At 46.7% G+C, this 27289-nt stretch overlaps 1 protein-coding gene across 1 annotated transcript in view; it reads right to left on the bottom strand.

The window, feature by feature from the left end:
* Window positions 1-27289, bottom strand: part of LOC122943482 (netrin-4-like) — a 36024-nt gene that overhangs the window by 8050 nt on the left and 685 nt on the right. The window contains exons 2-5 of the mRNA XM_044301256.1: window positions 16036-16568; window positions 9920-10186; window positions 3343-3469; window positions 2144-2332 (exon numbers count right to left, since the gene is read on the bottom strand). Coding sequence (XP_044157191.1) covers window positions 2144-2332; window positions 3343-3469; window positions 9920-10186; window positions 16036-16568 — 1116 coding nt within the window. The remainder of the gene's footprint in view (window positions 1-2143; window positions 2333-3342; window positions 3470-9919; window positions 10187-16035; window positions 16569-27289) is intronic.

The following is a 27289-nucleotide window of genomic DNA, read 5'->3' as shown; positions in this document are numbered from 1 at the left end:
GGAGCAGTATTATAGTAGTTATATTCTTGTACATAGGGGGCAGTATTATAGTAGTTATATTCTTGTACATAGGAGCAGTATTATAGTAGTTATATTCTTGTACATAGGAGCAGTATTATAGTAGTTATATTCTTGTACATAGGAGCAGTATTATAGTAGTTATATTCTTGTACATAGGAGGCAGTATTATAGTAGTTATATTCTTGTACATAGGAGCAGTATTATAGTAGTTATATTCTTGTACATAGGAGCAGTATTATAGTAGTTATATTCTTGTACACAGGAGCAGTATTATAGTAGTTATATTCTTGTACATAGGAGCAGTATTATAGTAGTTATATTCTTGTACATAGGGGCAGTATTATAGCAGGTATATTCTTGTACATAGCGGGCAGTATTATAGTAGTTATATTCTTGTACATAGGAGCAGTATTATAGTAGTTATATTCTTGTACATAGGAGCAGTATTATAGTAGTTATATTCTTGTACATAGGAGGCAGTATTATAGTAGTTATATTCTTGTACATAGGAGCAGTATTATAGTAGTTATATTCTTGTACATAGAAGCAGTATCATAGTAGTTATATTCTTGTACATAGGAGCAGTATTATAGTAGTTATATTCTTGTACATAGGGGGCAGTATTATAGTAGTTATATTCTTGTACATAGGAGCAGTATTATAGTAGTTATATTCTTGTACATAGGAGCAGTATTATAGTAGTTATATTCTTGTACATAGGAGCAGTATTATAGTAGTTATATTCTTGTACATAGGAGGCAGTATTATAGTAGTTATATTCTTGTACATAGGAGCAGTATTATAGTAGTTATATTCTTGTACATAGGAGCAGTATTATAGTAGTTATATTCTTGTACACAGGAGCAGTATTATAGTAGTTATATTCTTGTACATAGGAGCAGTATTATAGTAGTTATATTCTTGTACATAGGAGGCAGTATTATAGCAGTTATATTCTTGTACATAGGGGCAGTATTATAGTAGTTATATTCTTGTACATAGGAGCAGTATTATAGTAGTTATATTCTTGTACATAGGAGGCAGTATTATAGTTTAATATTTTTTTACAGTGGATTACATTCATTACATAAATATTGAGGAGATTTTAGGCTAAGTGTCCCGTGAACTGTCCCCTGGCATCAGGCTGGTTAAATAAAATGAAGCTATTTAAGTAGAGCGGGTCCCTCTTCGCCCGCTCACAGCTGTGCTTTGCATAAACAGGCACGCCGGATTACGGGACTAGAAAAAAAAGCCAAGATATAATTGAATGAGCACTGCTAATGCCCCAGATGTATCACAGAAGGAGACAGAGGCTTAACGGAACAAAGGGCTGGCATTACGGCCCCCGTGAAGAGTAATGCCCAGCTCTAAGTGAAAATCCCAACTCCAAATGAATCATATCACACTATATCAAGACCCAGGAATCCAGTGTTATGCTGTGGCTGAGGGGCAGGTGTGTGTCAGGCACCCGGCCGGCCGCCTTTTATCTCCCTCTCCTTTGTGTCTGATGCACTGGGTACGTGGCATCTAAACTGGCAGTCTTGCGCATTTTTATGGACTTGTTTCCTGGCACTAAATGCTAAGACAAATTGCTCACTAATGCATCAAGGTGCACGCTTGTCGAGCTCGTATCTTAAAGGGATTGTGTACATAGGACTATAGATAACCCTGTATCATATGATAGAAGGGGGTCTAGTAGAATAGACACAGAGAGCTTATTGAGAAAAACTGGCACCAGCATGGATGCCCACTGATTTCAATGGGCACCCCAACATGCATTGATCAGACGGCTCCCCTAAAGGGCTTCGAGCTAAACCTGCACCTGAAGAGGACCCCCCATTGTAAAATATGGGCTGAAAGTTGTATTGGACCTCTATGAGCATATACTATGGTCGCTCCCAGATGGCATATCGTGGGCCTTCACTGGGCACCCCGTCATGCTTTGTTGAGAATAGCCATACACAAATATAGCTGATCGAGGGCAAAAGGGCCCCCATAATAAGCTGCTTGGGGACATGGACCATGAATAAGCAGAGAAGCCAAGCTCTGGTTCTTCATCCAGGTGTCCTGTAAGGGGCTCAGGGTTTGTATCTTCTGGGGTCGGGTGCATCGCTGGACTTACCCTTGCAAACCAGAGGGGAGCTGATGGGTTCAGTGGGGTCTCTATAGTAGCCAGCCCGGCATCGCTGGCATCGGTGCCCGTCTGTGTTGTGCTGGCAGTTCTCACACACTCCTCCGCTCTTCTTTCCCGAGGACAGCCAGACATTGGGATCAAAGCGACAGCTGACAGCGTGATTGTGACAACGACAGCCTACACATGGAGACGGAAGGAAGAGGTCACCGGGGCCAGGGCTCCTCAGATGTGGAAGGATTATCTATCTGTCTATCTAATATCTACCTATCTACACTCACCTAAAGAATTATTAGGAACACCATACTAATACGTTGTTGGACCCCCTTTTGCCTTAATTCTACGTGGCATTGATTCCACAAGGTGCTGATAGCATTCTTTAGAAATGTTGGCCCATATTGATAGGATAGCATCTTGCAGTTGATGGAGATTTGAGGGATGCACATCCAGGGCACGAAGCTCCCGTTCCACCACATCCCAGAGATGCTCTATTGGGTTGAGATCTGGTGATTGTGGGGCCATTTTAGTACAGTGACCTCATTGTCATGTTCAAGAAACCAATTTGAAATGATTGGAGCTTTGTGACATGGTGCATTATCCTGCTGGAAGTAGCCATCAGAGGATGGGTACATGGTGGTCATGAAGGGATGGACATGGTCAGAAACAATTCTCAGGTAGCCCGTGGCATTTAAACGATGGCCAATTGGCACTAAGGGGCCTAAAGTGTGCCCAGAAAACACCCCCCACACCATTACACCACCACCACCAGCCTGCACAGTGGTAACAAGGCATGATGGATACATGTTCTCATTCTGTTTACGCCAAATTCGGACTCTACCATTTGAATGTCTCAACAGAAATCGAGACTCATCAGACCAGGCACCATTTTTCCAGTCTTCAACAGTCCAATTTTGGTGGAGCTCGTGCAAATTGTAGCCTCTTTTTCCTATTTGTAGTGGAGATGAGTGGTACCCGGTGGGGTCTTCTGCTGTTGTAGCCCACCTTTCTTTCCCATTCTGACATTCAGTTTGGAGTTCAGGAGATTGTCTTGACCAGGACCACAACCCTACATGCATTGGAGCAACTGCCATGTGATTGGTTGACCAGATAATCGCATTAATGAGAAATAGAACAGGTGTTCCTAATAATTCTTTAGGTGAGTCTATCTATCTATCCTCCTTCATACTTACGTCTGCACTCGTTGGGGGCTCCAGTTTTGCCATCTCCTGGCCTCCATGGGAGATCGTTGTACATTGAGGCGCACTTTTCACAATGCCTCCCCGCCGTGTTATGCTGGCACACACAATTACCGTGGACCTGACAAGATAAAGAACAGGTTTCATAGACGGACTGAACTCATATTCATTGACCGATGGGTCTGCAGGATTTATTCCTCACCTTTTGTGTCACTGTCTGCCGAGCGGTGTATCTGAGCCTATCCTATGTGATACTGTCTTCTGAGCTGTGTATCTAATCATCTTGTGTGTGATACTATCTGCTACAGTGATGTATCTAAGCCTATCCTGTGTAATACTATCTTGTGAGTAGATGTATCTAAGGCTACTTTCACACTTGCGCTTGATCGGATCCGTTCTGAACGGATCCGATCATATTAATGCAGACGGAGGCTCCGTTCAGTACGGATCCGTCTGCATTAATAACTTTAAAAAAATTCGCAAGTGCGCAAGTGCGCAAGTAGCCTGCGCGGATCCGTTCAGACTTTCAATGTAAAGTCAATGGGGGACGGATCCGCTTGAAGATTGAGCCATATGGTGACATCTTCAAGCGGATCCGTTCCCATTGACTTACATTGTAAGTCGGAACGGATCCGCACGCCTCCGCACGGCCAGGCGGACAGCTGAACGCTGCAAGCAGCGTTCAGCTGTCCGCCTGTCCGTGCGGAGGCGAGCGGAGCGGAGGCTGAACGCCGCCAGACTGATGCAGTCTGAGCGGATCCGCATCCATTCAGACTGCATCAGGGCTGGACGGAGGCGTTCGGGTCCGATCGTGAGCTCCTTCAAACGGAGCTCACGAGCGGACCCATGAACGCTAGTGTGAAAGTAGCCTATTCCTATCCTGTGTGATACTGTCTGCTGAGCTGTGTATCTAATCCTATCCTGTGTGATACTGTCTGCTGAGCTGTGTATCTAATCCTATCCTGTGTGATACTGTCTGCTGAGCTGTGTATCTAATCCTCTCCTGTGTGATACTGTCTGCTGAGCTGTGTATCTAATCCTATCCTGTGTGATACTGTCTGCTGAGCTGTGTATCTAATCCTCTCCTGTGTGATACTGTCTGCTGAGCGGTGTATCTAATCCTATCCTGTGTGATACTGTCTGCTGAGCTGTGTATCTAATCCTATCCTGTGTGATACTGTCTGCTGAGCTGTGTATCTAATCCTATCCTGAGTGATACTGTCTGCTGAGCTGTGTATCTAATCCTATCCTGTGTGATACTGTCTGCTGAGCTGTGTATCTAATCCTATCCTGTGTGATACTGTCTGCTGAGCTGTGTATCTAATCCTATCCTGTGTGATACTGTCGGCTGAGCTGTGTATCTAATCCTATCCTGTGTGATACTATCTTGTGAGCTCATGTATCTAATCCTATCACATGTGATACTATCTGCTGGGCTGTGTATCTAATCCTATCATGTGAGATACCAGCTGGTGTATCTATGCTGTATGATGCAACCTGCTGAGCTGGTGTATCTAAGCTTGTCCTGGGTGATACAGTCTCTAGGGCCCCTGCTATTGCTGGAGGTGCAGATCTTCCATGATATCTGGGTCACTCACTGATTAGATCGGCCGCCCCTTGCCTGCAGCTTGTACACTATGGGGTGTGGGGGGCACAGCGCCCCCCATGCAGAGGCAGGGCCCCGGGTCACCGTCTGCCATGGTTTCTGGCGCAGGACCCGGCATCTTTCTTCTCTCCCCGGTCCAGCTGGTCTGTGAATTGCAGAGCCGCACAGCGCCCGGAGGTCACCCAGCCTGGCACCGCGGAGATCAGATAGTTTGGAAACTGCTGGGGATTATCAGGGTAAAGGCACAAGATGTTTGGACAGGAGATAACTTTGGGGAACGGAGGAGGGTTATAGAAGGAATGTGATTAAATCCACTAAGAAATCTCTGTGTGCAAAAACAGGATTTACCTCCGGTGACCTGGGAGCTGCACGGAGCCACCGCAGGGTGGAGGACGGGCCCCAGGCCACTAGCAAGGGCCCAACCACTACTTGATTATGGTCCTGTTTTTTTGGGGATGCCAACACCCCTTAACCCTTTGCACTATTTAAGATGAAGTGACGTCACGGTGTTAATAGTGGTGACATCACTAGGTAACTGGGCAAATCTCACATCAGGAACAGCGAGGCTCTCACATGTGGCCCCAATTTTACTATAAGGGGCACACAATGCATCAGCACTATGATGATATTATTTGCTTAATCACAGAGCAATTACAGTGTATATGGTGTTAAAGAACACTCAACTGGACTCACAGCAGCGATACCAGATAAAGAAGGGGAGACGGCTGCCCCTGACCTGGGGGGCCACACTTAATACAGTGAGCTCACAATAGGATAGGTAGGCGATCATGTGAGCCCTGGACACCAGGGACTGGAGCACTAAACCATTGGACACCAGGGACTGGAGCACTAGACCACTGGACACCAGGGACTGGAGCACTAGACCACTGGACACCAGGGACTGGAGCACTAGACCACTGGACTAGATCACTGGAGCACTAAACCACTGGACTCCAGGGACTGGAGCACTAAACCACTGGACACCAGGGACTGGAGCACTAACTAGACCACTGGACACCAGGGACTGGAGCACTAGACCACTGGACACTAGGGACTGGAGCACTAGACCACTGGACACCAGGGACTGGAGCACTAGACCACTGGACACCAGGGACTGGAGCACTAGACCATTGGACACCAGGGACTGGAGCACTAGACATCTGGACACCAAAGACTGGAGCGCTAGACCACTGGACTAGATCACTGGACACCAGGGACTGGAGCACTAAACCACTGGACACCAGGGACTGGAGCACTAGACCACTGGACACCAGGGACTGGAGCACTAGACCACTGGACACCAGGGACTGGAGCACTAGACCACTGGACACCAGGGACTGGAGCACTAGACCACTGGACACCAGGGACTGGAGCACTAGACCATTGGACACCAGGGACTGGAGCACTAGACCACTGGACACCAGGGACTGGAGCACTAGACCATTGGACACCAGGGACTGGAGCACTAGACATCTGGACACCAGGGACTGGAGCACTAGACCACTGGACTAGATCACTGGACACCAGGGACTGGAGCACTAGACCACTGGACTAGATCACTGGACACCAGGGACAGGAGCACTAGACCACTGGACACCAGGGACTGGAGCACTAGACCACTGGACACCAGGGACTGGAGCACTAGACCACTGGACACCAGGGACTGGAGCACTAGACCATTGGACACCAGGGACTGGAGCACTAGACCACTGGACACCAGGGACTGGAGCACTAGACCATTGGACACCAGGGACTGGAGCACTAGACATCTGGACACCAGGGACTGGAGCACTAGACCACTGGACTAGATCACTGGACACCAGGGACTGGAGCACTAGACCACTGGACTAGATCACTGGACACCAGGGACAGGAGCACTAGACCACTGGACTAGATCACTGGACACCAGGGACTGGAGCACTAAACCACTGGACACCAGGGACTGGAGCACTAAACCCAGGGCCGGCATCAACACCTGGCAAAGCAGGGCCATTGCTCTTGGGCAAAGCGGAACAGTGGGGAATCCCAAAGAGTCGGGACTCTTCCTTAGGAGTCCCTGCTCTGACTCCATATATGGAATCAGTGCTATGACCATGAAGGGGTTATCCCCAAGCATTGTCAGTATGCTTGGGGACACCTTGTGTATTTAAAGGGAGTCTGTCACCTCCCTGACCGGTTTAGGTGACATTGTTCAGTGGGGCACAAAGACATGACACAGATGTTACCCGTGTTTAGTTCTTCAAATTGCCCCAAAAAGTTGTTTTTATCATATGCTAATGAGCCGTCGCAAGTGCCCAGGGGCGGAGAGTTTTCTGAAAGTGCCCAAGTTCCCCCGCCTCACTCGTGCCTAACTCCGCCCCTCAGTAAGCTCAGGCCCGCCCTGTGGCTCTGTGACATCATATTTCCCTATAGGCTGTTCGCGCATCACTGCCGGGCCCGAGCATGCGCAGTGTTCTGCCCTCTGTGGTCAGAGGCACAGAGATATGCAGTGCGCATGCGCCAATTTCACGCCAGTAACTGGTGCATGCGCACTGCATATCTCTGTGCCTCTGACCACAGACGGCAGAACACTGCGCATGCCCGGGCCCGGCAGTGATGCGCGAACAGCCTATAGGGAAATATGATGTCACAGAGCCACAGGGCGGGCCTGAGCTTACTGAGGGGCGGAGTTAGGCGCGAGTGAGGCGGGGGAACTTGGGCACTTTCAGAAAACTCTCCGCCCCTGGGCACTTGCGACGGCTCATTAGCATATGATAAAAACAACTTTTTGGGGCAATTTGAAGAACTAAACACGGGTAACATCTGTGTCATGTCTTTGTGCCCCACTGAACAATGTCACCTAAACCGGTCAGGGAGGTGACAGACTCCCTTTAAGTCTCATTACCCGTCTTTGATTTGAACTCACAACCTTCTACATTAAAGGCAATAACCTTAACCACTGAGCTCAATGCTAAGCTGTGACAGAAAAACCTCATAGTAGTTTCTCAGGTATTAGGTATTCCTATACAGCAGAAGTATTTTCTTTTGTAATTGTAAAGAAAATGTATGGCACAAAATGAATGTGTAATTACAAACATATATATAAAATCATCCCTCTGTTATATATGAATGCATATGTGGGAAACTACTACTGAGGTTTTTAGCCATAATATATGTACAGCAGGTTAACATGAAGCTCTATAGCTCGGTGGTTAAGGTATTTGACTTTAATGTAGAAGGCTGTGAGTTCGACTCCCAGCACAATCCTTAAAGAGGACCTTTCACCTCTTCTGACATGTCTGTTTTAATAGCTTCATGCATTCCCCGTGTACAATTCTGGAGCATCTATTCTTCTGTCTGTATGCTGTGCCGTCCCTGTATTATTTCTACTAGAGGTTATGAATAATTGCTAGCTGTCTGCAGTAAGGGTACAGAGGGGTGTTACCAGTTGGGGGTGTGTCCCTGCACAGTCTGAAAATGGCAGCACTGATTGGATAGAGTGAGTCTGTGCAGGTACCCCCCCCCCCCCAACTGGTAACACCCCTCTGTACCCTTACTGCAGACTGCTAGCAATTATTCATAACTTCTAGTAGAAATAATAAAGGAACGGCACAACATACAGACAGAAGAATAGATGCTCCAGAATCGTTATTACATGGGGGATGCATGACGCTATTAAAACAGGCATGTCAGGAGGGGTGATAGGTCCTCTTTAAATAGACACACCAACTTTTTTAATTTGTGTAACTATTATTTTTTTGTTGGGAAAGGTGGGAACCCTAACAGAACCCCCGCTCCTCGGTGACCCCCATAACTTTTTTTTATAGTTATGTCTACGGAGATGTGTGGGGGGCTCACTTGAGGGAAATCTGTCTTTTTTGACAATACCATTTTGGGGTGTGTATGACTTGATCACTTTTTATTCAATTTTCTTGGGAGATAAAGTGATAAAAAAAAAGGTAATTCAGCCTTTTTTTTTATTTTTTTCTGTTACATCCTTCACCTTATGGGCTAACTTTAAAAAAAATTTTTTTAATGTATGGGTGTTTTCGCATGCGACGATGCCCATAAATGTATCCTTTTTTTGTTTATTTTACTTTTTAAGTTTTTTTTCTATTTTCAAAACTTTTTTCTTTTTTAATTATTTTTCGTCAGATTGCAACTTATACAGAATAATGGAAATTGCTCCATTATTCTGTATAGAAATCACTATATCACAGTTTAGTGCTGCCACCTAGTGGCCTGAACTGGAATATACTAATAATGAGCCACAAGGGGGCCCACTAAGATTTATCACCCAAGGGCCCACATGAACCTGGAGCTGACTAACCCACTGGACCCCAGGGACTGTTACATCCCACCAGCTGTACATACATAGCTGCATACCAGACGGAGCGCAGGTTATTTCCGCACTTTCCATATAGGAAGCGCTCAGACATTATCTGTATACAGCAGGAGACAACGTCTCAGTGTCAGGAGGTTGCCACACACTGCGCAGCCGCTTGCTCCACGTCTGTGCGTTAACATTTTGCTGAACCCAGTGTTGTGGGGGCTACAGTAGGGCTGGGTCACATCTCTGCTGGACCGCTGCCAGCTGGGAGGTTTGCATGGGGTGAGGGGTTGAGCAGGCTACCCCTTCACTGTGAAGGTCAGGTCGTGCCAGCGTCCCCCCAGGGCCTCATGCTCAGCGAGCGGGACTCTATTCGGGTAATGAAAACACTGGACGACTTATCCCTAAGACAACAACATTACTGCAAGTGGGCGAATCGTACGGAAAACGGAATAAAAGCCGCCACTTCCTCATCTGTGAGCGAGAATGCAACGAAAAAGCAGATTATCCTCTTACTAAGAGAATTCTGGAGTCCTCGTCTCTTTCACGAGGTTTGATGTAAATAAAACTCAACCACTGCACAATAAAAAGTGTCTTATAATATTGTTCGGAATAGAATGCCAGACCCTACAGTAAAGGATGACACTCGTACTCACAGCAGCTTCCGATCCAGGTGGACTCCCCGCCTGCTCACACTCCTCCGCGTGTCCGTTGCACAAACAGCTTCCGCGTACAATCAGATCGTAAATGGCGTAATAAGCGAATCTTTGGGGCTTCTCCTGTGCCCCCGACGCAGCCTGACAAGGACAGTCCTGTCTCTTTAAGAGCAGAAGCCTCAGGTTTGTGATCTTCAGCAGGGCTTGTGCCTGAGGACTGTAGGGATCCTCAATCCTGTTCGTTGGGTTTAGGGCTCGAAATATCACCTGCAGAAAAGGGGGGGTGCAAACTTATTATAATGCATCCTTCAAACACAATTACACAGAATGCTGCATCAATCTGCTCCAGTCACATCCAGAGCTGCATCCCCAATTCTGCTTAGCTGCTTTGCCTAGCATCCTTTTGCGGCATTGCATTGAAGGAGATGCAGTGTTTGCTCCAAGCTTTAGGTGGAGGTCTGCAGCAGAAAGTGCAACATCCTCTTGAATGCAGCTTTAGCTGTGACTGGAGTAGAAGACACTGTATCATAAGAATAATGGAGGGTTAATCATTGCAGCACAGCCACAGGCGCTCTGTTGTGACTGCACATGGAGCGGGATCTGCGTCACAGTATTCATGTCCGGTCAACTGTCATGATTTAAAGAACCTCATCCCCGGCAGCGAGAGTCCGATGTCCCAGCCCCCCACTGTTTTAGGAGATGCCCTCCCCGCTGTGCCACAGAAATGCCCCATTCTACTGCAGCAGCAGTCAAAAAGGAAATTGAATTCCAATGCGACTGACACAAGTGTGTCTACCGCTGCTGACGGCCGCGCCTGGGACCCCCACAGTTCTGTTATGTGCAAGGGGAGCAGATGGGCTCTCTGTGCATTTAACCCCTTGTGCACGGAGAAGGTCCTAAATAATATGTCATTCCAAAGAATGAATAATTATAATTGGCACGGGGCTGGACTACAACCCCCATCATGCCAAACACATACATACTCCTATAAATAAGATGCTAATATCACCCCCGCAGCCATCCCATACATCTGCACCATGTCTGAAGATATTAGGGCCATTTCCATAAGACGTGCAAGTCACCATTAACAGGCTTCAGATCCAGGAGTGAATGCGCTGCTTGATTAATGAAAACTGGCAACAATCTAGGGTTTAATCTTCAGATTAGTGTTTCACAGCTCCAAATCCTCTGCAACACGATTTCTAGCTGATTGCAGCCACCACTAGGGGGAGCTCACTGTATACAGACAGAAAGTATGCAACTAGTGCCTGAGCTCTATGCAAAGCCTAAGACAAGACTAGCATCAGTGTTCTGTACCCCAAGTGTCAGTGTCATCATCCTGTACCCCAAGTGTCAGTGTCATTATCCTGTACCCCGAGTGTCAGTGTCATCATCCTGTCCCCCAAGTGTCAGCGTCATCATCCTGTCCCCCAAGTGTCAGTGTCCTTATCCTGTACCCCACGTGTCAGTGTCCTTATCCTGTACCCCAAGTGTCAGCGTCATTATCCTGTACCCCAAGTGTCAGTGTCATCATCCTGTCCCCCAAGTGTCAGTGTCATCATCCTGTCCCCCAAGTGTCAGTGTCCTTATCCTGTACCCCAAGTGTCAGTGTCATTATCCTGTCCCCCAAGTATCAGTGTCATCATCCTGTCCCCCAAGTGTCAGTGTCATTATCCTGTCCCCCAAGTGTCAGTGTCCTTATCCTGTACCCCGAGTGTCAGTGTCCTTATCCTGTACCCCAAGTGTCAGTGTCATTATCCTGTCCCCCAAGTATCAGTGTCATCATCCTGTCCCCCAAGTGTCAGTGTCATTATCCTGTCCCCCAAGTGTCAGTGTCCTTATCCTGTACCCCGAGTGTCAGTGTCCTTATCCTGTACCCCGAGTGTCAGCGTGTCATTATCCTGTACCCCAAGTGTCAATGTCATTATCCTGTACCCCGAGTATCAGTGTCATCATCCTGTCCCCCAAGTGTCAGTGTCAATATCCTGTATCCCAAGTGTCAGTGTCATTATCCTGTACCCCGAGTGTCAGCGTCATTATCCTGTACCCCGAGTGTCAGCGTCATTATCCTGTACCCCAAGTGTCAGTGTCATTATCCTGTACCCCGAGTGTCAGCGTCAATATCCTGTATCCCGAGTGTCAGTGTCCTTATCCTGTACCCCAAGTGTCAGCGTCATCATCCTGTACCCCGAGTGTCAGCGTAATTATCCTGTACCCCGAGTGTCAGTATCATTATCCTGTACCCCGAGTGTCAGTATCATTATCCTGTACCCCGAGTGTCAGTATCATTATCCTGTACCCCGAGTGTCAGTGTCATTATCCTGTATCCCGAGTGTCAGTGTCCTTATCCTGTACCCCGAGTGTCAGCGTGTCATTATCCTGTACCCCAAGTGTCAGTGTCCTTATCCTGTACCCCAAGTGTCAGCATCAATATCCTGTACCCCGAGTGTCAGTGTCCTTATCCTGTACCCCGAGTGTCAGCGTGTCATTATCCTGTACCCCAAGTGTCAATGTCATTATCCTGTACCCCAAGTGTCAATGTCATTATCCTGTACCCCAAGTGTCAATGTCATTATCCTGTACCCCAAGTGTCAGTGTCCTTATCCTGTACCCCAAGTGTCAGCATCAATATCCTGTACCCCGAGTGTCAGTGTCCTTATCCTGTACCCCGAGTGTCAGCGTGTCATTATCCTGTACCCCAAGTGTCAATGTCATTATCCTGTACCCCGAGTGTCAATGTCATTATCCTGTACCCCGAGTGTCAGTGTCATTTACCTGTACCCCAAGTGTCAGTGTCATTATCCTGTACCCCGAGTGTCAGCGTGTCATTATCCTGTACCCCGAGTGTCAATGTCATTATCCTGTACCCCAAGTGTCAGTGTCATTATCCTGTACCCCAAGTGTCAGCGTCATTATCCTGTACCCCAAGTGTCAGCGTCATTATCCTGTACCCCAAGTGTCAGTGTCATTATCCTGTACCCCGAGTGTCAGTGTCATTATCCTGTACCCCGAGTGTCAGCGTGTCATTATCCTGTACCCCGAGTGTCAATGTCATTATCCTGTACCCCAAGTGTCAGCGTCATTATCCTGTACCCCGAGTGTCAGTGTCATTATCCTGTACCCCGAGTGTCAGCGTCATTATCCTGTACCCCAAGTGTCAATGTCATTATCCTGTACCCCAAGTGTCAGTGTCATTATCCTGTACCCCGAGTGTCAGTGTCATTATCCTGTACCCCGAGTGTCAGTGTCCTTATCCTGTACCCCGAGTGTCAGTGTCCTTATCCTGTACCCCGAGTGTCAGTGTCATTATCCTGTACCCCAAGTGTCAGTGTCATTATCCTGTACCCCAAGTGTCAGTGTCATTATCCTGTACCCCAAGTGTCAATGTCATTATCCTGTACCCCAAGTGTCAGTGTCATTATCCTGTACCCCAAGTGTCAATGTCATTATCCTGTACCCCGAGTGTCAATGTCATTATCCTGTACCCCGAGTGTCAGTGTCATTTACCTGTACCCCAAGTGTCAGTGTCATTATCCTGTACCCCGAGTGTCAGCGTGTCATTATCCTGTACCCCGAGTGTCAATGTCATTATCCTGTACCCCAAGTGTCAGTGTCATTATCCTGTACCCCAAGTGTCAGCGTCATTATCCTGTACCCCAAGTGTCAGCGTCATTATCCTGTACCCCAAGTGTCAGTGTCATTATCCTGTACCCCGAGTGTCAGTGTCATTATCCTGTACCCCGAGTGTCAGCGTGTCATTATCCTGTACCCCGAGTGTCAATGTCATTATCCTGTACCCCAAGTGTCAGCGTCATTATCCTGTACCCCGAGTGTCAGTGTCATTATCCTGTACCCCGAGTGTCAGCGTCATTATCCTGTACCCCAAGTGTCAATGTCATTATCCTGTACCCCAAGTGTCAGTGTCATTATCCTGTACCCCGAGTGTCAGTGTCCTTATCCTGTACCCCGAGTGTCAGTGTCCTTATCCTGTACCCCGAGTGTCAGTGTCCTTATCCTGTACCCCGAGTGTCAGTGTCATTATCCTGTACCCCAAGTGTCAGTGTCATTATCCTGTACCCCAAGTGTCAGTGTCATTATCCTGTACCCCAAGTGTCAATGTCATTATCCTGTACCCCAAGTGTTAGTGTTATTATCCTGTACCCCGAGTGTCAGTGTCATTATCCTGTACCCCGAGTGTCAGTGTCATTATCCTGTACCCCGAGTGTCAGTGTCATTATCCTGTACCCCGAGTGTCAGTGTCATTATCCTGTACCCCGAGTGTCAGCGTCATTATCCTGTACCCCGAGTGTCAGCGTCATTATCCTGTACCCCGAGTGTCAGCGTCATTATCCTGTACCCCAAGTGTCATCGTGTCCTTATCCTGTACCCCAAGTGTCATTATCCTGTACCCCAAGTGTCAGTGTCATTATCCTGTACCCCAAGTGTCAATGTCATTATCCTGTACCCCAAGTGTTAGTGTTATTATCCTGTACCCCGAGTGTCAGTGTCATTATCCTGTACCCCGAGTGTCAGTGTCATTATCCTGTACCCTGAGTGTCAGTGTCATTATCCTGTACCCCGAGTGTCAGCGTCATTATCCTGTACCCCAAGTGTTAGTGTTATTATCCTGTACCCCGAGTGTTAGTGTTATTATCCTGTACCCCGAGTGTCAGTGTCATTATCCTGTACCCCGAGTGTCAGTGTCATTATCCTGTACCCCGAGTGTCAGCGTCATTATCCTGTACCCCGAGTGTCAGCGTCATTATCCTGTACCCCGAGTGTCAGCGTCATTATCCTGTACCCCAAGTGTCATCGTGTCCTTATCCTGTACCCCAAGTGTCATTATCCTGTACCCCGAGTGTCAGTGTCATTGCACTTATTATGGTCTGCTTCCATTATATATTACATTCAGATCTGAAATAATTTTTTATTATTCTAATACATCTATAGATTCGCTCCATTTTATGTATGCAGCTCTTATGCAGTCCTATGTCTCTTCATGGTGACAGACTACAAACAAACCCCATGTAGTCGCATCTTGCCGTTCTACATGACTATTCTTTAGACAGATTAGAAGGGAGTACGACATGACTGCCAAATCAGACTACACACAGTTTGCTTGTAGTCTGTCACCATGGAGACACGTAGAGCTGCATAGGAGCTGTACATATCAAGAAATAATCAAGACTGTTTACAATGCTACTTTATTTTTTATTTAAAGGGCATCTGTCAGCAGTTTTGTACCTATGACACTGGCTGACCTGTTACATGTGCGCTCGGCAGCTGAAGGCATCAGTGTTGGTCCCATGTTCCTATGTGCCGGCATTGCTGAGAAGGATGATGTTTTAATATATGCAAATGAGCCTCTAGGAGCAACGGGGGCGTTACCGTTACACCTAGAGGCTCTGCTCTTTTTGCACCTGCACTTTAAGGCCTTATGCACATGACGATATGTTTGGGCCTCATTTATTTTAGTGGGGCTGAAAAAGATGCGGACAGCAAACTCCTTCCGCGGCCCCACAAAAAAGATAGAACATTGGACATTTCTATTGAAGTGAAAAAGAAAATTGCAGCATGCAGACGAACGGGGTCCGCGTTTTGCAGATAATGATTTGCGGACTGCAAAATACCTACGGCTGACTCCTAATTGACAGGACCGGGCAGTGAAAATATCATCACACCTAGTCCTGTCAATCAAAGTGCAGAGGGCGTGGCAATTGCAGAAGAGCAGAGCCTCTAGGTGTAATGATAACGCCCCCGTTGCTCCAAGAAGCTCATTTGCATATATTAAAACCTAATTTTTTCTCAGCAATGCGGGCACATATGAACATGGGACCAACACAGATGCCTTCAGCTGCCAAGTGCACATGTAACAGGTCAGCCGGTGTCATAGGGACAAAACTGCTGACAGATGCCCTTTAAGATGTATTGGAAGAATCGAAAACGGATTGCAAATGCGTTTACGGCCTTTCAATTCAGTGCTTGGACCTGCAGTTTCCCGAAATCCACTGATGTCTGTTTTGTCAAGGTTAATAAGTGCATAAATCCTTTAGATATGGAATATGGAGAATTAACCCTAAGCACCCGTTGCTCTTGGACTCTGGGCCATAGCTCACCTCTCCTCTGGTACAGGGCCAGGGGTCTGAATACCTGGAGGTACACAGTGAGCCTTCTTCATTCAGGTCGTCCTGAAGTCCAAAAGTAGCCGTGCAGTTCGTAGCAAAATACTTATAAGCCCTCCAGGTTTTGCCGTGGTCAAGAGACCTCTCCAGAACCATGGCTGCAGGACGCGGAGACCTGAAGACCATGATGACGTGCGTGAAGTAGAACGCTGTCTCAAAGTCCAACCTGATCTCCTCCCTGAGGACGCCCTGCACCGACTGCCACCAGGTAGCCGGACTGGAGAAGACGTCGTCCGTCATGTGAGAAGGAAGATGGGAGTTCTCCGGCTGGTTGATGCTACATTTCGTGCACTGGCTTTGGCTGCAGGAGATGGGTGTCTGCTGGACCTCCGGATAGAAGCAATACAGTTCACTGACATTCTGGCCGCAGGCAGTGAGGGTGACCGGCGTCCGGCCAATAGCAAGGTTCCCGACTGGTGGGTTGCAGGAATGTCCATCGCACCGGAGACGGTGGAACTTGGCCGAATCTACCGAGGAAAGATAACCGAGAGACAATGAGGATGCTATGGTCATCTCAAATTTCAATATCTTTGCTAGTTACACCTATAGGCTATAAATCCCATACAGACCTAATACGTCTCCCAGCTGAGGGTTTGCTACAATTGTATCCAGACTGCACCGTCCTCTGTGAGCTAAACGCATCAGCAGCACAAATCTCTCGCCTGATAGTTTGTTACATTTTGCCTGCACTGATACATTGTATCAGTCTGGAATCCGTGGTGTTTAAATCACTAAACGATTGTCAAGAATAGATACAGTTGCAGCAAAACCCCAGCTGCGAGAAGCGTTAGGGCTCTTTCACACTTGCGTTGTCCGGATCCGTTGTGTACTCCATTTGCCGGAATTACACGCCGGATCCGGAAAAACAAAAGTGTACTGAAAGCATTTGAAGACGGATCCGTCTTCAAAATGCGTTCAGTGTTACTATGGCAGCCAGGACGCTATTAAAGTTCTGGTTGCCATAGTAGTAGTGGGGAGCGGGGGAGCGGTATACTTACCGTCCGTGCGGCTCCCGGGGCGCTCCAGAATGACATCAGAGCGCCCCATGCGCATGGATGACGTGCCATGCGATCACGTGATCCATGCGCGTGGGGCGCCCTGACGTCACTCTGGAGCGCCCCGGGAGCCGCACGGACGGTAAGTATGCTGCTCCCCCGCTCCCCGCTACACTTTACCATGGCTGCCAGGACTTTAGCGTCCCGGCAGCCATGGTAACCATTCAGAAAAAGCTAAACGTCGGATCCGGCAATGCGCCAAAACGACGTTTAGCTTAAGGCCGGATCCGGATTAATGCCTTTCAATGGGCATTCATTCCGGATCCGGCCTTGCGGCAAGTCTTCAGGATTTTTGGCCGGAGCAAAAAGCGCAGCATGCTGCGGTATTTTCTCCGGCCAAAAAACGTTCCGGTCCGGAACTGAAGACATCCTGATGCATCCTGAACGGCTTTCTCTCCATTCAGAATGCATTAGGATAAAACTGATCAGGATTCTTCCGGCATAGAGCCCCGACGACGGAACTCTATGCCGGATCCGGACAACGCAAGTGTGAAAGAGCCCTTAGTTCTGTGCCAATTTTCGGTCTTTGGAAGTAAAGAAGAATGTTTGCATTCACCGACGGCAAGCAGACATAGTTAAAATGGTGAAGCACAAAGTAAGCTTTTATTTATCCAATGTTTACAGTTTTTGTATCACCATTTTCAATATTTCTGCTTGTTGTCAGTGAATGAGAACATTCTTGCATAGCCCCTAGAGCAGGGATGCTCAACCTGCGGCCCTCCAGCTGTTGTAAAACTACAACTCCCATCATACCCTGCTGTAGGCTGATAGCTGTAGACTGTCCGGGCATGCTGGGAGTTGTAGTGCTGGAGGGCCGCAAGTTGAGCATCCCTGCACTAGAGGCTCTATGGCCCTAAGGCTAGGGCTACACGACGACATGTGTCACGCGAACGCAGGGCTGGCCAACCTGCGGCTCTTCAGCTGTTGCAAAAATACAACTCCCAGCATGCCCAGACAGCCTACAGCAGGGCATGGTGGGAATTGTAGTTTTACAACAGCTAGAGCGCCGCAGGTCGGCCAGCCCTGGTCTATGGTGTTGCACTGCGACATGATGCGACTGCGACATGACAGTCGCAGAAAAATCCATCTTGGATGTTTTTTTTGCGACTGTTGTGTCGCAGTCGCAGCATGTCGCAGTGCAACACCATGGACTTTCATTATAAAAATTGTCACGTGACAAATGTCTTCGTGTAGCCCTAGCCTAATACTTCTCACAGCTGAGGATTTGCTACCATGGTATCCAGTCCAGACAATCTCTGCCAAGTCCCGGCAATGTATCGCTGCAAGTAAAATGTGTCAGTCTGGAGTCCAATATACAACTAGTAACAAAAGCTCAGCTGTGAGAAGTGTTAGATTTGTATCGGGTACTGAAAGCAAGCAGAGATCTTAATTGGTTGAGAGTCAGATTTCTGCATGGAGTTTCTGGAAGCCAAACTCAGGAGTGTGATCCTAAAAGGAGGGAAATAATAAAGGTCGGATACAATTTAACTTTTTTTATTTTTATTTAGTACTAGCAGAAACCTGACGGTGTGAACGTCGCCTAAAGGAAGGTAATAGGGACCATACAGGAGACATACAGTCTCGATATGGAGTCATGTGTTCGCTCTAGTCTAAAGAGCTTGCAATCTGATGATGGTTTAAGCAGTAGTGATGGCGTTTGGCCACAGTGCGGGGTCATGGTCCTGCCGGCCTGGCGCTCGGAGACAGCTGACCGACCTCCGCTAGCGGCACAGATCTTCAATAATTCATAAACTGCTGATGCCGGGGGAAGCGGCCTTATCTCTTTTGGAGCTGCTGTTTCGTACACTGATTCCCTGACTGCAGCCGCTGAACCGGATCCATTCTCCAATAATCACCCCGCATCCTGTCTCATAACCCCGGCTAAGCCAGGAGCCCGCTGCCACATTAACCACGTCATACCCAACACTGCGGAAAAGACACAAAGTGATGAGTGACTGCCCCTCGCAGCACCAGCAGTCCACATGTGGCCCTCCGGGGCTTCTTTGGGCCCCTGATATAACAAATATGCACCACCTTTAAAGTCCTAGCCAGCGCTGTACATGTACGGTGCTGGTCGGGAAGGGGTTAAAACATCATCCTTCTCAGCAGTGCGGGCACATAGGAACATGGAACCAACACAGACGCCTTCAGCTGCCAAGAGCACATGGAACAGGTCAGCCGGTGTCATGGGGACAGAACTGCTGACAGATGCCCTTTAATACAAGTTAAAGCAGCAGCCTGCTTATTGATGGTTTCCAGTAAGCACTTTTGTTTCACAGGGAATAGGACAAAATAGCTAAAAATTTGTGAAAACGTAAAAACGATCGATCAAAAACAGGTAACAATCATGAAGCTAATCATAAACGGTTTGTCAGTCTCATAAGTGAATCTTAGAAACTGCATGATGAAACATTCTGCCACTTGCTAATTTACTGCGTGTTTTAAAGATCTCGGCTTGCTGTCAGTGAATGGGAACCTTCCTGTTTACATCATCCACAGGCTGAATACCTGTGCACTTCTCAAGCTGAGGATTTGTTACACTTGTATCCAGTCTAGACAATTCTATGTGAATTAAATAGCCTGGACTCCAGACTGATACATTGTAACAAACCATTAGGACAGCTGAGATCTGTGCTGCTGCTGCTGCAAATTACGGGGCAGAGCATTGTCTAGATTGCACACAATTGTAGCAAACCTTCAGCTGTGAGAAATATTAGCGCTGTACAGCCTCTGAGGGTAAACAAGAATGCTCTCATTCACTGACAACAAGCAGTAATGTATTCATACAAAATGTAGATGAAAAAGTTGCAGAAATGTCCATTATACTTTGTCTTTAACCACTTCAGCCCCGCTAGCTGAAACCCCCTTCATGACCAGAGGACTTTTTACACTTCGGCACTACACTACTTTCACCGTTTATCGCTCGGTCATGCAACTTACCACCCAAATGAATTTGACCTCCTTTTCTTCTCACTAATGGAGCTTTCATTTGGTGGTATTTTATTGCTGCTGACATTTTTACTTTTTTTGTTATTAATCGAAATGTAACGATTTTTTTGCAAAAAAATGAAATTTTTCACTTTTAGCTGTAAAATTTTGCAAAAAAAACGACATCCATATATAAATTTTTCGCTAAATTTATATTTCTACATGTCTTTGATAAAAAAAAAATGTTTGGGCAAAAAAAAATGGTTTGGGTAAAAGTTATAGCGTTTACAAACTATGGTACAAAAATGTGAATTTCCGCTTTTTGAAGCAGCTCTGACTTTCTGAGCACCTGTCATGTTTCCTGAGGTTCTACAATGCCCAAACAGTAGAAAAACCCCACAAATGACCCCATTTAGGAAAGTAGACACCCTAAGGTATTCGCTGATGGGCATAGTGAGTTCATAGAACTTTTTATTTTTTGTCACAAGTTAGCGGAAAATGATGATGATTTTTTATTTTTATTTTTTTCTTACAAAGTCTCATATTCCACTAACTTGCGACAAAAAATAAAACATTCTAGGAACTCGCCATGCCCCTCACGGAATACCTTGGGGTGTCTTCTTTCCAAAATGGGGTCACTTGTGGGGTAGTTATACTGTCCTGGCAATTTAGGGGCCCAAATGTGTGAGAAGAACTTTGGAATCAAAATGTGTAAAAAATGACCGGTGAAATCCGAAAGGTGCACTTTGGAATATGTGCCCCTTTGCCCACCTTGGCTGCAAAAAAGTGTCACACATCTGGTATCGCCGTACTCAGGAGAAGTTGGGGAATGTGTTTTGGGGTGTCATTTTACATATACCCATGCTGGGTGAGAGAAATATCTTGGCAAAAGATAACTTTTCCCATTTTTTTTATACAAAGTTGGCATTTGACCAAGATATTTTTCTCACCCAGCATGGGTATATGTAAAATGACACCCCAAAACACATTGCCCAACTTCTCCTGAGTACGGCGATACCAGATGTGTGACACTTTTTTGCAGCCTAGATGCGCAAAGGTGCCCAAATTCCTTTTAGGAGGGCATTTTTAGACATTTGGATCCCAGACTTCTTCTCACACTTTCGGGCCCCTAAAAAGCCAGGGCAGTATAAATACCCCACATGTGACCCCACTTTGGAAAGAAGACACCCCGAGGTATTCAATGAGGGGCGTGGCGAGTTCATAGAAATTTTTTTTTTTGCATAAGTTAGCGGATATTGATTTTTTTTGTTTTTTTCTCAAAGTCTCACTTTCCGCTAACTTAGGACAAAAATTTCAATCTTTCATGGACTCAGTATGCCCCTCACGGAATACCTTGGGGTGTCTTCTTTCCGAAATGGGGTCACATGTGGGGTATTTATACTGCCCTGGCTTTTTAGGGGCCCTAAAGCGTGAGAAGAAGTCTGGAATATAAATGTCTAAAAATGTTTACGCATTTGGATTCCGTGAGGAGTATGGTGAGTTCATGTGAGATTTTATTTTTTGACACAAGTTAGTGGAATATGAGACTTTGTAAGAAAAACCAAAAACAAACAAAAAATTTCCGCTAACTTGGGCCAAAAAAAGTCTGAATGGAGCCTTACAGGGGGAGTGATCAATGACAGGGGGGTGACCAATGACAGGGGGGTGATCAATGACAGGGGGGTGATCACCCATATAGACTCCCTGATCACCCCCCTGTCATTGATCACCCCCCTGGTAAGGCTCCATTCAGACGTCCGTATGATTTTTACGGATCCTTGGATACATGGATCGGATCCGCAAAACACATGCGGACGTCTGAATGGAGCCTTACAGGGGGGTTATCAATGACAGGGGGTGATCAGGGTGATCACCCCCCTGTCACTGATCACCCCCCCTGTAAGGCTCCATTCAGACGTCCGTATGATTTTTACGGATCCATGGATACATGGATCGGATCCGCAAAACACATGCGGATGTCTGAATGGAGCCTTACAGGGGGGGTGATCAATGACAGAGGGGTGATCACCCATATAGACTCCCTGATCACCCCCCTGTAAGGCTCCATTCAGACGTCCGTATGATTTTTTACGGATCCACGGATACATGGATCGGATCCGCAAAACACATGCGGACGTCTGAATGGAGCCTTACAGGGGGGGGGGGGTGATCAATGACAGAGGGGTGATCACCCATATAGACTCCCTGATCACCCCCCTGTAAGGCTCCATTCAGACGTCCGTATGATTTTTTAAGGATCCACGGATACATGGATCGGATCCGCAAAACACATGCGGACGTCTGAATGGAGCCTTACAGGGGGGGGTGATCAATGACAGAGGGGTGATCACCCATATAGACTCCCTGATCACCCCCCTGTAAGGCTCCATTCAGACGTCTGTATGATTTTTTACGGATCCACGGATACATGGATCGGATCCGCAAAACACATGCGGACGTCTGAATGGAGCCTTACAGGGGGGTGATCAATGACAGGGAAGTGATTAGGGAGTCTATATGCGTGATCACCCCCTTGTCATTGATCACCCCCCTGTAAGGCTCCATTCAGAGGTCGGCATGTGTTTTGCGGATCCGATCCATGTATCAGTGGATCCGTAAAAATCATGCGGACGTCTAAATGGAGCCTTACAGGGGGGTGATCAATGACAGAGGGGTGATCAATGACAGGGAAGTGATCAGGAAGTCTATATGCGTGATCACCCCCTTGTCATTGATCACCCCCCTGTAAGGCTCCATTCAGAGGTCCGCATGTGTTTTGCGGATCCGATCCATGTATCAGTGGATCCGTAAAAATCATGCGGATGTCTGAATGGAGCCTTACAGGGGGGTGATCAATGACAGAGGGGTGATCAATGACAGGGAAGTGATCAGGAAGTCTATATGCGTGATCACCCACTTGTCATTGATCACCCCCCTGTAAGGCTCCATTCAGACGTCCGTATGCGTTTTGCGGAACCGATCCATGTATCCGTGGATCCGTAAAAATCATACGGACGTCTGAACGGAGCCTGACAGGGGGGTGATCAATGACAGGGGGGTGATCAGGGAGTTTATATGGGGTGATCATGGGTGATCAGGGGTTTATAAGGGGTTAATAAGTGACGGGGGGGGGGGTGTAGTGTAGTGTGGTGTTTGGTGCGACTGTACTGAGCTACCTGAGTCCTCTGGTGGTCGATCCTAACAAAAGGGACCACCAGAGGACCAGGTAGCAGGTATATTAGACGCTGTTATCAAAACAGCGTCTAATATACCTGTTAGGGGTTAAAAAAATCTGATCTCCAGCCTGCCAGCGAGCGATCGCTGCTGGCAGGCTGGAGATCCACTCGCTTACCTTCCGTTCCTGTGAGCGCGCGCGCCTGTGTGCGCGCGTTCACAGGAAATCCCGGCCCTCGCGAGATGACGCATATATGCGTGACTCTGCGCAGGGCTGCCACCTCCGGACCGCACATCTGCGTTAGGCGGTCCGGAGGTGGTTAAAGGGAACCTGTCACCTGGATTTTGGGTATAGAGCTGAGCACATGGGTTGCTAGATGGCCGCTAGCACATCCGCAATCCCCAATCCCCATAGCTCTGTGTGCTTTTATTGTATAAAAAAAAAACGATTTGATACATATGCAAATTAACCTGAGATGAGTCCTGTCCCTGAGATGAGCCCTGTCCGTGAGATGAGTCAGGTTAATTTGCATATGTATCAAATCGTGTTTTTCTATACAATAAAAGCACATAGAGCTATGGGGACTGGGTATTGCGGATGTGCTAGCGGCCATCTTGCAACCCATGTCCTCAGCTCTATACCCAAAATCCCGGTGACAGGTTCCCTCTAAAGCTGCAAAATGTAAAAATAGATTTGGTATATATCTTTAATGTCTGCTGGGGGTAGTAGTCATTGTATAGTAAGGGTGCCTGAGCTCTAGTAGTGTTAGCCCCGGTCAGAGTATAGCGTCCAGATACCAGTCATTAGAATGAACTGCAGAACATGGGGGATGAGGGAAGATATCTGATCTGCCGCAGCCCTGGAGCGAGGGGGTGAGGGCCGCGTGTGCTGACAACATAGACACCAGGGGCACGGTCCCTAAACAAGTGACTTTACAGTATTGTGTAAGGGAACCCAAAAAAGGCTTAGAAAAATTTATTTCAAATACATTATCAGGGAATTCTAAAATAATTTATCTGGGGTAAACTGGTCCCTTGTTCAGGACCGTCTACTATTAGAGAGGTTCTTCGGACGACCACATCCATATATTAGACCATTTTTCAATGATTTCAATGGCATCTGTGAAATGCTTCACTTCTCCTGTGGGGGGCGCTGCAGGGAATTGAATTGTTGCTGCTGCCACCGCCCACAGATATCTAGCTGTATAAAAATCACTGTGTGAATGTTATGGCCCCTGATTACTAATACTTTTTACTAATCAATCCCTTATCTGACTCAGTTAAAAATTGGAAATAATCTGTCATTGTCTTCCAAGCTGTAAATGTGCGTCCAAACATCTGTGAGCAGAAAGAATAAAAGGGAGGCCAAATCCTTCTAGTCAGAACTGTATGGTTGGAAATAACTATTAAAGTAACGAGCTTAAAACTGCGCTGGAAAAAGTCAGATGTGCAATGTCAACCCTGAATCTACATGAACAGTTGTGTCACTGTGTGTATACATTACCTATCCTGTACTGATCCTGAGTCACATCCTGTATTATACTCCAGAGCTGCACTCACTATTCTGCTGGTGCAGTCACTGTGTACATACATTACTTATCCTGTACTGATCCTGAGTCACATCCTGTATTATACTCCAGAGCTGCACTCACTATTCTGCTGGTGCAGTCACTGTGTACATACATTACTTATCCTGTACTGATCCTGAGTTACATCCTGTATTATACTCCAGAGCTGCACTCACTATTCTGCTGGTGCAGTCACTGTGTATATACATTACTTATCCTGTACTGATCCTGAGTTACATCCTGTATTATACTCCAGAGCTGCACTCACTATTCTGCTGGTGCAGTCACTGTGTACATACATTACTTATCCTGTACTGATCCTGAGTTACATCCTGTATTATACTCCAGAGCTGCTCTCACTATTCTGCTGGTGCAGTCACTGTATACATACATTACTTATCCTGTACTGATCCTGAGTTACATCCTGTATTATACTCCAGAGCTGCACTCACTATTCTGCTGGTGCAGTCACTGTGTATATACATTACTTATCCTGTACTGATCCTGAGTCACATCCTGTATTATACTCCAGAGCTGCACTCACTATTCTGCTGGTGCAGTCACTGTGTACATACATTACTTATCCTGTACTGATCCTGAGTTACATCCTGTATAATACTCCAGAGCTGCACTCACTATTCTGCTGGTGCAGTCACTGTGTACATACATTACTTATCCTGCACTGATCCTGAGTTACATCCTGTATAATACTCCAGAGCTGCACTCACTATTCTGCTGGTGCAGTCACTGTGTACATACATTACTTATCCTTTACTGATCCTGAGTTACATCCTGTATAATACTCCAGAGCTGCACTCACGGTTAGGCCTCTTGCACACGAACGTTATGCACTCCGCATCACAGAAGTGGACCCATGCACTTGAATGGGTCCGCAATCCCGGAAATGCGGAACGGAAGCATGGATCTGTCTGTGCCTCCGCACCACAACAAAATAGAACATATTTCCGTGTCCATTCCGTTCTTTTTTTTTGTAGATAGGATGCGGGCCCATTCATTTCAATGGGTCCGCAGAAAATGCGGACAGCACACCGTGTGCTATCCGCATCCGTATGTCCATTCCTTAGCCCCGCAAAAAATATATAACGTCCTATTCTTGTCAGTTTTGCAGACAAGGATAGACATTGTTACAATGGATCTGCAAAAAAAAAAAACAGATGCCATACGGACGTCTTCCGTTTTTTGGGCGGATCCTTAATTTGTTGACTGCAAAACACATACGGTCGTGTGCATGCAGCCTAAGTTGAATGGGTATCGATCCGTCCCGGCCGCCGCATGGACGTTGCCCCTGCATTGGGGACCACAAATTGCGGTCCACAATGCACGGAATGGATGCACAACATTCGTGTGTAAGACGCCTTATACTGAATCAATCACAAATCTCTTTCTTTTCGTCACCAAATACTGATCAGGCAGCGGCCGGTTACTTTCTGGGTGCAGCAGATTTGGTTATTTGTCTATTATTTGTCTATACCACTTTTTTTTGTTATTTATTTTTTGGGAAGTCTGGTGATAACCAATTTAGCAGCTATTGACTAATACTGTGGTTGTCAGTTTCCTAAACTCCTGAAGGGAAATGATATTGTCAGTGGGAGGGGCATACTTCTTCCTGGTGGTGGGGGGGGGGGGGTTACTGGTATTTCATCAGTTTTTCTGTTGGATATACAATGTAGCAGATCTGCAGATGCAGTAATACAAAAAACCTCACAATCCATCCCAATCTGATACATTATCGACACATAGTTTTACATGATATCCATGGACCTTGCATCGAGCCGTGGAACATTCTATTATAATGGTCATTATTGATCATGTGTCGCTTTTTTGGCTCTGACAACCTGACCGCAGCCAAGTGACCTCAGAGAGGGAAAGAAGAAGCTGATGGATGGATGGAAATGCAGAATCCTGCCCAACAGGCTGAAATAATCATGTGCTGACTGTTTCCACCCCGACTAGACAGACGTCCATTACACAGGCAGCTCCCAGAACAGCACAGACATTACTGACAGCAGCTGTACCCAAGAGATTCTGCAGCAGCTGGGTGTTATAAACTGCATGCATAAATATTGATTTATCCATCCATCCATCCGTGTATCTATCTATTTATCTATCCATCTATCCATGTATGTATGTATCTATCTATCTATCCATGTATGTATCTATCCATCCATCCATCCATCCATCTATCTATCCATCCATGTATCTATCTATCTATTATCTATCTATCTATCTATCCATCCATGTATCTATCTATCTATCCATCCATGTATCTGACTATATTGATGTTCTCTATCTCATACCTCTGTATCATATGAAGCGATCTCATCTATCTAATTTATATCTATCCATCAATCTATATATCTGTCTATATGTATCTGATATAGCTTCTATCTATCACAAGCATTGAATACAAATATTGCTGACATCAAAGGTCATCAAATTGCT

This window comes from Bufo gargarizans, chromosome 7, assembly GCF_014858855.1.
Source record: "Bufo gargarizans isolate SCDJY-AF-19 chromosome 7, ASM1485885v1, whole genome shotgun sequence".
NCBI lineage: Eukaryota > Metazoa > Chordata > Amphibia > Anura > Bufonidae > Bufo > Bufo gargarizans.
Note: the sequence above shows the minus strand (reverse complement) of the source record. Positions and strands in the feature narration are given on the sequence as shown.